General features: G+C 32.3%; 1 protein-coding gene across 1 annotated transcript in view; it reads right to left on the bottom strand.

Annotated features, from left to right (window-relative positions):
- The window catches only part of LOC118199368 (serine/threonine-protein kinase NLK-like), a 51,884-nt gene that overhangs the window by 5,668 nt on the left and 34,181 nt on the right, over nt 1–12,035 (bottom strand). The window contains exons 8-9 of the mRNA XM_085806514.1: nt 9,546–9,744; nt 9,326–9,422 (exon numbers count right to left, since the gene is read on the bottom strand). Coding sequence (XP_085662640.1) covers nt 9,326–9,422; nt 9,546–9,744 — 296 coding nt within the window. The remainder of the gene's footprint in view (nt 1–9,325; nt 9,423–9,545; nt 9,745–12,035) is intronic.

Here is a 12,035-nt window from a genome sequence, read left to right as displayed (position 1 = left end):
AGCGCGCATGCGTAAGTTTGTGGCTTTGAGGCCTGGATTATAGATCATTCTGGATAATGGACGTCCGGATTACGGACTTTGCTCTGTACTAAGATACATGAAGATCCAATTCTGGATGACCATTTGAAATTTGTATAGTTGATCTATGTGACTGCTCCAAAATCGAAACCACAAGAAATAGTTCCAAGTTTTTCCACAACTAAACAGAATTATTGAAACATTTAAAGAGTCATTTACGCATATGGGAGAGTTTGTCATAACTAGGTAAGAGCGATCTTGAATCTGTTTTGTTTTTGAAAAATAAAGTTATGCCTGAAGAAAGAATTAAATTAGCATGTTTTTCTTTAATAAAAGTAAAAAAATTTCTACTTTAATAAAAGTAAAAAAAATCCTAAGACTTGTGTTAATTAGGCTCCAGTTAAGAAGTTTGAAAATTCAAGTTTATTCTGTGACAAGCCACATTCGACAGAAAAATGTCTTAGGACTAGCACACTTACATATCAAGATAAAAAGATTTAATATTTAAAACAGTACATGTTTTACTATGTTTAAAGAGAAAATAGATTTGCAGTAACTATAAGTCAAAGTTAAGTGTTTAATCTGCCACAAAAAGGCATTTAGCAACAATGTCTCCACAAGTTCCTTCCCAGTTAAAAGAGAATAAACAGATTTGCAGATGTCAAAAATGGGATCAATGTTTTAGCTAGCAGATGTGAGAGTTCAGACATATTACTGCAAACATACTAGATTAGGATAAAAAAATGAGACCAGGGAAAATATAGCAAGGGATAATGGATGAAAGGTATTATAAACACTTCGGAATGTGAAAGTTTCCATGAAGATTCAGAGGGTTAGAAACAAAAAATTACATTCTAAATATACCATTTGTTTTATTAGCCTTGATAATAAATATGTATGTGCACTGTTTAAGCAAATTTGTCATTTGTTCTGTAGTAAAAAAAAATACTTAAAGGTCCTTGGTTAAAAGAACTTTTTAAATTAAATATTCAAGGGACACAATGGATTCTTAAATTAAATACAGTACAAAGTCTGAAATCCAGACTCATCGGGACTTCAGTTATTCCGGATTTAGGATTTTTCTGTATATTAGATCATCAGTTTAAATCTAGTAAGATGGCATGTAGAATTAATAAAATTTAAAGTATAAAATCATGATTTATGAAATAATAAAGTATTTATGATCTAAAGGGTATCTAAATTTATATAAAAAAGCTTAATATTTATTTATTTACCTTATTAAACATTTCTTTCAATATAAGTTGTTTTAAGTTGCTTCGTTTTTTTGTGCTAATACTTTCTCTATAATTCTGTAGACAAGACATAATCTCTTGTTTAGTTACATTGTTGAAATCCTGTAACTGCTGTTTTGAGAATTCTAAATAACTGGTCAATCAAAATTTTCTGGTTTTTGGTAACTTCTCTGTCACTTTCTTCATTACCGGTAGCAGTATTTTCTGGATCTAGAACCATATTACAGATTTCGCCATTCATGATATAAAAACTTTTTTTACATTATCTTCATTTATTACCGCTTATCACATTTCTTTACAAAATGCGTTAATTGGAAAATTTCACCGTTGTTTTGCGATATCCGAAAACCTTTAAAATTAGTGGCTATCATCATCAAGTTTAGCTATCCTTTACTATACATATTTGGCTATGCATCATGAGCTTGGCGACTAATGACAAGTTGTTCTGTTAAATTTTATCTCGCTTCTATCGCGCACTGAGACAATTAAGCCTGAATTGTATTAGTTATTTATTATACTTATGTCTATTTCTTGCACATGCTTCAGGTTATCAAAATTCTGAATAAATAAATTCCCACCATATATTTAAGCCTTACTGAGGGCCGGTGCTAGATATCTTACCACCTGATGCAGTCTCTGTGGGCCTAAATTCTGAGATTGAATGCAGCCATACAAGCCCTGGCACTAGTTCTGGATTTATGTGAATAACAAATCAGTTGTTTTTAATTCAAATAGCCCTAAATGTAATCTTTGGGTCTATGAGCATCATTTAACAAAATCTATTTTTAGCATATGTAAAGAAATTTTTGGTAAATTTTTCGTCAACATTTTTTATCGCATTTAACTTAAATCTGTAATCATCACCAAGCATAATGTCAACATAAAAGGTTACCACACTCCTTTATTATTCAATTACTAGCATAAAAAATTGTTTAGGCATCACTACATGAGTCATTATTCAATTTGTCATATTTTGATAAACATACGGTGATGAAAGGAAAGTATAATAAATAATGATTCGCCAGGTTGGCGTCAGATCAATGATGTATCTGTGTGGAATGTTTTGGTTTGAGATGTATGGCAAGCAGTTATGCAGCAATGGAGCCAAATTACTGATCATACAAATTTAGGCTAAAATGATTGTTTCTTCAATAACAAGGTATTTTATTTAGTGTCAAAGTGAAATTAAGAACAGGGACTCTCCAGATGTTTTATTATGCACAGAGAGGGGGAATCAAACGCGCATGCGTAAAGCCTACGAGAAAATGTGGTTTTGAGATCGGATAATGGACGTCCGGACTCCGTACTGTATTCAGACACTATGGAAAATACTCCAAAAGTGACATTAAATCATTGAAAAATTCTGATAGTGCAGAAAAAATATTCACCAGAAATATTAAATGTTTACAGGTTGCAATGCAGACACATTTAGGATGACATACAATGGGTAAGATTCCAGGTAAGAAAACTTGTAATGTAAGTGATTTTCTTGCATATGCATGTTAAAGGAAAGATCAACAGAAAATTTCTGGAAGTTAGACATTGGTATAAATGACCCAGTTGAGTTGAAAATTGAAAGTTGAAGCTGAACTTCATTAGGAGACCATACAATGTTAAGAGGAAAATTTAATGTTAGATCCACACAGCAGGTATGAAGTCGCACTGCCTTGGGTATAGGAACCTTTTTGTTTGCGTAGCAATAAAGAAATGCCCCTAACCCCCCCAAAAAAAACTCATTGGCATGCATAGGATATTATTAGATTTCAACCAAATTAGAGTTTATGAGGAAGTATTCAATATTTAGTTAAAGGAGCAAATTACTGAAGAGGTTACAGAAGGTAAAATATGTACAGAGGACTATTTGCCTCCAAGCCAGTGTTTAAAGAATTTAGCAAAACTATGTGAGTAAGGCCAGTTTTTGATGCTTTGGCACATGGCAAAGAAGAACTTTCCTTAAATTATTGTTTGGAGAAAGTACCAACATGATTAACTCCTACCTTGTTAAACTGTTTTCAGAATTAATCCACTGCAGCAATTTCAGACATTAAGAAAGACCTTTTCGCAGATAGGTACAAGGGAGAAAGACATTATTTTGCAGATAGGTACAAGGGAGAAAGACATTATTTACATTTCTGTGGTAAGGTGCAGAAGGAGAGAATACAAAAATTTACAGCCATAATTTTATAATTTTTGGGCTTAGTGTAGTCCACTTTTGTTAGCTGCTATGCAGAACTACCATTTTAAATTGTGTCCTGGATCTGTTTGCAGCTATAGCCAAAATTTTGAAGGAATCCTTCAACGTTGATAATTGCCTAACTAGTTTTAAGAACATTGAAGAATTAAATAGATTTGTATTAGAATCAAGAATGTTACTGTCACTGGCAAAGATTAATATTAGAGAATGGCAGCTTGAATTGTGAAACAGAAATAATTTCAAATTCTAAATGAGATATGTCTATTTGCATTTTAGGGTTAAACTGGGATTTAAAGGATGATCCTCTTTCCTGTAACACTCAGTCAAAAAAGAAAAAGGATATTACTGCAAGTAAATGAATGCTCCTTTCTTGCACACAAAAGTTGTTTGACCCAATGAGTTTCATTTCTCTTGTTACCCTATTTCCAGAATCGATATTAAAAGAGAGCTGGAAATTACAACTAAACTGGCATCAGAAATTGCCTGAATATTTAGAAAAAAATCCATGAAATGGGTACAAGAACTGAAGCTGCTCTCTGATGTCTAAATTCATAGAAAGTTTAATATTGGCACACTATTTTGAAAAGAAGTTAGTCTTCATGTTTCCAGTGAGGCTACCAAGCACGCCTATGCTACATTATTTTTTAGAGTGAAGAACAAGAATCAGGTTTACCTAAATTTTGTACAAGCACACACAAAAGTTGCACTTTTAAAGAATGTATATACACCTTGTTTGGAATTACTGTCCTGCTTAATCAGAGCATGTTTGGGAAGTGATGTCATTTTTGATTTAAATATGCCAAATTTAAGAACATTCTATTGGACTGAGAGTCAACAACTCCTTTGCGCTTGATCCAGGGGAACTTTCGCTTGGAATCATGTCCAAGAAATCAGAACACTTTCAAAAACAGAGGACACATATCCCTTCAAGGCTGAATGCAGCCGATCTCCCTTCTAAAGGCTGTTCAGTTTTTGCAGTCAAAATATTGGGAAGGATCTGCATGATTGCAGGAATCAAAATGCTTTTGTAGCCTAAAAGCATGCATTCACTTGCCAGACAAAGAAGTCATAAGTTCAGAAAAGCATAAATCAGTATTGACAGCTCTTAACAAAGATTCTAAACCTCACAATTAGTATTATAGATACCTTACATCTGTAAAGAAAATTGTATGCATGTTAGCTTGGATCCTTAGATTTTACTTGAAATTACAAAAACTACCAGTGAATGTCCAAAAATTTGTCACTTTTGAAAACCGAAAGGAGTGAGGTAGTGTTTATGTTATTCATTCAAAAGGAATCATTTAAAAGTGTAAATAATAATACAATTAAAGACCTTAGACCTATAGTTGATTGTGATGGTCTGATTAGAAGCCAAGACCAATGTTGCTTATTGGGATGATACTAATGACTTAAAATTTCCTGTTATTTTGCCATTGGATCATGCAGTAAAGTTACTGATAATGAATGCATATAATAAAGCTGCTGCATGCTGGTACTTCTATGGTGATGTATCATTTACGAGGAAAGTATTGGATCGTCAAAGCTTGCAAGATAATACGAAACTGTTTTAGAAAGTGTGTTAAATGTCGAAGATTTCAATACAAAAGTTGTGATGCAACTCCAGAAACTTGGCCGTGCATGATGCAGATTCTTTGATAACTCAGGCCTTTTTCCCCAATCACTGAGATGTTTTGTCTCTCATTGCAGAAGACACCTACAATATACTCGGACAATGGCAGTAATTTTAAAAGGGTGGAGAATCCTTTGCATACACTTGATTAGGAGAGTCTGCATTCAAAGGCCATTGAGCAAAAGATCAGTAGAAATTTAATCTTCCCACTGCACCATAGTGGGAGCATATACTTCAAATGGTAAAACAGATTCTGAGAAATGTCCTAGGTTGTGCTCCCCTAAATTACAAGGAGCTGCTTACGGTATTGTGCGACTGTGAAAAAGTAATCAATGTTAGGACACTTACCTACACGTGAGAAGGCATTGAAAATATATCACCATTAACTCCTGATATATGTTTTTGCAGGAGATTTCCAAATCTGGAGTACCTGATATTAATATAGTGGACAAAGAAAAACTGAGCGAATGAGCTAAGTACGTACAAAAAAGGAGACAGCTACTCAAAGTAAGATTTCGCGTAAACTACAAGTAGCCCTCCTACAACAAGGCATCCTGTAATATGGTTTCACTATAACATGATTCATAAATTGCAAGAATCCTCCTACAACATGTTTTCCCCATAACACGATAAGAAAATTGCTCAAGCAATCCGAAGAAATTTAACGAACTCCGCACGAAGCTTTCCCATATTGTGCAAAACACCCATATAGTAACACATAAGAATCCTTGTGTCGTAAGTTCTGCCAGTTGTCTTCCAAGATCTGGTACCCGTAAGAACAAAATGTCCTCAGATGACCCGTATGAACAAATGTCCCCAGATAACAATGAAGAAACCTATTGCAGAAGGTGAACAGCATGAGGTCAAAGTAAGTGCTCTGAAATGTACAACCTGCACGTTCGGCTTTCAAAATTTGAATCCTCGTCTCCATGGCCTGAAAACAAAAGTGTCTCACGCTGCTGGTCGGCAGTCTGTGTCGATCCATGGTGTGTTAAAGAATAACTTTTTCGTCTTTAAGACATTAACTTTCAGTCCCCTAACCTGTCCGATAAAGATAAAAAACAACGTTTAAGAGAAAATTAATTTCTTTAGAAGTACAGATACAAATCTTGGACCGTCTTTTAGAAGGAGAAAAGGCATCTCAAATTGGAAAAACTTTTAATTGGGATAAAGAAACAGTCTGGACCATTAAGAAAAATGAAAAAGAAATAAGAAGTGCAGTTGCTGCAGGATCTTCGGCATCCGCAAAAGGTGCAGTTCGCCCCCAGGGGCGCCTACAATTGAGAAGTGGAAAAGGCACTCAGCATTTGGATTGATAATAGCTGTCAAAAGAAAATTTCATTAGATGGTAATATCATTAAACAGAAAGCACTCAAAATTTTCAGGCACCTCAAAGAATGTGGAGAACCCTCTATCGACCCAGATTTTTTGGTAAGTAAAGGTTGGTTTGAAAATTTCAAAATGTGTTTTTCCCATTCATAACATAAGAATTCAAGGGGAATCTGTATCGGTTGATTATGAAGCTGCTAGGAACGATTCCTGAAAAATTTCAAAGTATTATAGAAGAACAAGGATACACAGGAATTCAAGTTTTCGATGCTGATAAAACCGGGCTTTGGTGGGAAAAAATGCCCAGTAGGACCTTTATATTGAAAAAAGAAAAAAACTGCATCCTGATTTAAGGTGTCTAAAAATTGTCTAATGCTACTTTTGTGCAGACTTTGGACTTTATGACAAAACCCTTGCCGTTTATAGATCTTTAAATCCTCTTTACTTAAAGGTGTAAATAAAAACACCTTACCGGTATGTTGGAAAGCAAATCAAAATCCAAGAGCTTGGGTAGCTGGGAATATATTTAAAGATTGGTTTTTAAATTGTTTTGTGCCAGATGCTGAACATTATTTATGGCAGAAAAATTTGAGCTTCAAGGCGCTTATTACTATTAGATAATGCTCCATGTCACACAAAAGATTTGAATCATGACATTGCCAAACCCTAACACTACTTCCTACCACCTAACACTACTTCGTTACTCCAAACATTGGATCAAGCTATTATTTATACCTTTAAAACATATTACGTAAGAAGAGCATTACAGCAGATTTTAGATGTAACCGATTAAAAATCAATTAATGTAATGAAAGACATTTTTAATCAAGAGCTGAAAGCATCAATGTTAAATACATGTTAGAATATATGGCCCTCTTCAGTTGAAATAGAAAATGAGCATGAATCATCAGAAAATGAATTTGGTGGCATATTAGAACTTGCTAAATCAATTGGAGGAGGTTTTCTGAACATGGCTATTGAGGATGTTCAAGATTTATTAGCGGAAGAAGAAATTGATGAAGATTTGATAGAAATGACATCCGAAGCCGTAAATTAAATCGATTCTGAGGACACTTCCACTGATGAAAATTGTGAAGTTATTAATTTCACATTAAAAAAATTAAAAGGCGGCCTACGCTTAGCTGAAAATCTCGAGTTATTTATTTTTTTAGTGCAGACCCTTCCACTGAAAAAAGCCGAAAATTCAAAAGGGAGCTGCAAAACTGTCTAGCTCTATACCGAGTAATTTAAAATGATCCAGTAAGAACTAGTAAGCAAAGTAAAATTACAGATTTTTTAAAGAGGGAAGAAAATGCCAGGACTTAAAATGAAGAAAGAAATTCTGAAAGTGAAAGCAATATCATTCCACCAAAAACATGTTCTCGTTGATTATACTGAGCAATGACAATGAAGAAATTTATTAAACTAAAGTTGTGTTAAATTAAAATATGTAATATTTTTTGTTTCATACTATACTTACATATATATTTTTAATAAAAATTAAATTGTTTATGTATAATTAAGGAAAAAGATTTGTGTTTGATAAGTTTCCGAAATGTAACCCTCCTTTTTATACTGGCTCTGGGTCTCACACAACACAGCATTTTCTAGGAATTTATCTACTGTGTTATATGAGAGTTACCTGTATCTAGGACGATAACATCAACAATCCATTAAAAACTCTATGGCTAAGCCTCTCATGATGGGTGAAATGTTCTGCTGGAAGACAGCAACGAGAAATGCACATTTTGGAATCTAACACGTGTGATAAAACTGATATCTGGTTGTGATGAACAAATAAGACTTGCTCTTATAAAAACAGGGACTTCTCAATTTTTGAGACAAATTAAATGACTGTACTCACTTGAGCTGGATATTCGAGTGCGAAAGGATACAACAAACTATTCCTCTGACTACCAGTAGTGGCAAAACTGTGAAATCAGTAATATGTCTGTGAAATGCTATGAATAATCTGATTTTTAAAAAAAATTTTGGGTTTGCATTATCTTTCAGCATGTTTTTAAGTGTGAGTAAAAAATGCTTGTTTTTCATCATGTAATTTTCATTTGAATTTTGTTACAGCATGTTTGTAAGCATAATTTTACATTTCATACTGTATTTTCTAGTGTTTATTTGAACTATTATACACTGTATTTAATAGATAAGTGAATTTACTTCTCGGTAAATTCAGCTGGGAGTAATATGCCATACATAGGTTCCTAATTTTTAAACAGAATACTATCAATTGGAATTTGGGGAGAAATCGACCTCAAACTATTTTTATTCACTAACCAATGCCTCGTGGAAAGTTGAAAATAACATCAAAAATCACACATTTTGAAATTAAATGTCTTGTTCAATATTTCTCATTTAGAAGTCAAAGTTCTTTTTTTTTTTTTTTTTTTTTACAATATTGCCCTGAATTTAAATATAAGGACTGGAGAAACATGTATAGAGTTACTTTCATATTTTATACAAAATTAATGTTTTTTAAATTTCAAAAATACAAAAATATGAAGCTTGGCATCATTTTAAACATTTTTGGAACTGAAAGTAAATGTCTACGATCAACAGTTATGAAATTAAAAGGCAGATAAGAATTTTTGTGAACATGGCATATACTGGTTACTCATACTGTGCTGTACATGAAATTGAATCTACATGTCCTTCAATGAACAGAATGATACTAATATCTATAACTAGCTTTTCTTGGGTTTCATACTTTTAATTTGTCACATTACAAAAAGTTTACAGTATTTTTATGCATTTTAATAACTATATGGCAGGTTTATTGGATTTTCTCTATTCAAGAACATCAAATCCTCTGCTTAATAGATGAATTTATGAGACAACTGCAGCATGTATAAAAAAATATATAAAATATTATATTCATATTATTACCTGGTAAAACTGGTGAATGCTGCAGATTGTGGATTTATGCACAATGGCACACGTGTTGCCCTTTGACAATGGTCCGATATAAAACTATGAAGTTTTTCTGAAATAATAATTTTAATATGTATCTTTTACAATACCATTATATTCTGTTTATGAAAAATATTCCATTATAATAAGCATTTTATAAAATGATACAAATAACAATGGAAAATGATAAAGTTACCTTTAACTTGATATACTGAGCGTAGATTTTTTTCAAATGAATCATCAAAAGGATGATTTGCAACAGGTTCGAAATCATCAGTATAATGGCGGCCAGCAGGTGTTGTATAGCAACACGTACACATGCAGGAATGATACCGTAGTCTGCCTTCATCTATATAAGCATGAGCCAGTGCTTCTGTACAAGATATTCTAGCATCCTAAAAAGTATAAAATTTACTTATAATCTTGAGATTTAGTACATACAACAATCAGTTCCAGAAAATATTCACAGACGCACATTCAAAAGTTTATACAGCTTTGATTATTTGCATAGGACTGCCAATACAGAAAAATCATGATGATCTAAAAATCAACTAATATATATTCCTCAAAATTACTAAAGATAGACATTTTAGAACAGAGCACTAAATTGTACAAATGTAATGCCATAATGTTATTAGTGAAATATAAAAAATGAACTACATTTTTTCCCTCTGAAAACAAAATGATTGTTTTGGTCTTCTGCCAACTCTTCCAACTTAAGCAGAATACATTTTGAATGCACATTCACTAATCTTTATTTTACCCAAAAAATTTTATATGTGGCTTGACTTAATTGTTTGCACTCAAAAGACATCCAGCAAAAGAAATCCCCATACTCTTTTTAAAAATTATTTAAAGAAGGAAAAAAATCATTAATTATATGTTACAGCATCCTACCATTATGCACGCAAGATGAATCTGAAAACTACAAGTTCCAGTACTCTACTCAGCATCATGTACAGCTGTGACTTACTTCTGGCATGTATTACCAATAAGCACAAAGCCAGACTGACACTGTTTTCAGTCTATGTTTTATGTGCTTTGATTTTGAGAAATAGTTTAAGAATTTACAATCTTATATCTTATTTACGTTTGTGAAAAAGAAAAATATACACTTTTCAAAAATTGTATACAGATGATTTAGGTACCATCTGTCATGATGTTTCAGTTTCTCTCCGTAAAAAAAAACTGATATTCCTAAACATATTCATTATTTTAAAAAAAAATAAATCCTTTTGGAATATTTTATCGTTTATGAATCATTTTTGCTACCAAGTTTATTACTTTCTGATTATATGTACCCCAATCGAAAAGTTGTGTAAAAGTATTGTTGAAGCAATGTAGCATGTCCATAAAAATTATTTATATAGAACTCAGTGCACCTAGCATGTTTCAGTGGATGTGCATTTTTAAAATTCAATGGTGATTTTTCTAATTAATACTTCTTTTTGCATCAAGTACATTTGTTTTTATTGTAATGAATTGAAATGGTGAAACCAGTGAAGTTCATTGAAAGAATTGATTTGTTTCGGAAATATGGCATTTTGCCCAACAACAGAGAATGCAAAAATTTGCATAATATGAAGTTGTAAATGCCTGAATTTTATGGAAAATTCAACAATGTGGAGCGGTCACTATTTTTAAGATATGCTTATCTTATTTATAACAACTGTTTGCTTTATTTATTGTAGAACAAGAAATATATGTCAATAAAATTCTATGAAAAACTGGGATTATCTTCAGACACAACTATTAAATGGTACAATTTCCTCTGAGAAATGAACATGTCTTCTATTAAAAAAATGGGGGTGGGAGAGGGAAGACAGCACTGAATACATCATTGTAGTATTCCACTCAAATTCCACCTTTCCCTTTTTTCCTTTGCCTTTTTTTACCCCTCACGAATTTTAATCAAAGTGCAGAACTTACTGACTGATGAATACTTATAAGTCACAAAGGCAGAAAAGTAATTCCACACCTACTCAATTCACAAAATCAGCAATGAATTGGTGATTTTTAATGGGGTGCAGATAATCAGAAATTATTGCTATGGCAGAGGCCATTTCTGCCCTACTTTCATTAGAAATCTTAAAACATGAAAAACATATTCAGCAACTATTACACACAAGTAAAAATGCACTGAAAGATAACCTTCCTCAAAAATGGCTTGAATCAGTTCCTAACTCAAACACACACACACACACACACAAAAGTGAAACAAGTATTAAATTTGAAAATAGATATAAACATATTTGAATTCACCATGAAATCGATTTAGCTTTAATAATGGTCTTATTATTGAGTTTAATTGAAGTTTTCATGAAATTATGTATTTGTTAAAATGTTGATATCATAAAACAGGTTTGCTCAGAATTGTATTATTCAAAAGATTTTACATCATTATTAAAACTTTTTATCTGTCTGGGATTTGAATACATTTTTACAGTAGTGTAGTTGGCATTAACTATCTTTACAGTTATATGGTGTACTTCTTTGTCGGCAAAATTATCATAACTAAAATTTTTTGAAAAATACAAAAGAAAAAGAAAATGATTGTCATAACTAGCAAATATTTTTTCCCCCTTGGTTATACTGATTACTTCATACATCAGTATCTATCAAAGAAAATTTTCATTATTTATAATGGAGATTTGTCAAACTGTTCACCACACTTTGATGCAAAATG

This window comes from Stegodyphus dumicola, chromosome 12 (assembly GCF_044657685.1).
Source record: "Stegodyphus dumicola isolate Sdum_Otavi_A_Nest chromosome 12, ASM4465768v1".
In the NCBI taxonomy this organism is placed as follows: Eukaryota; Metazoa; Arthropoda; class Arachnida; order Araneae; family Eresidae; genus Stegodyphus; species Stegodyphus dumicola.
This window is presented reverse-complemented; position numbering and strand designations above follow the sequence as displayed.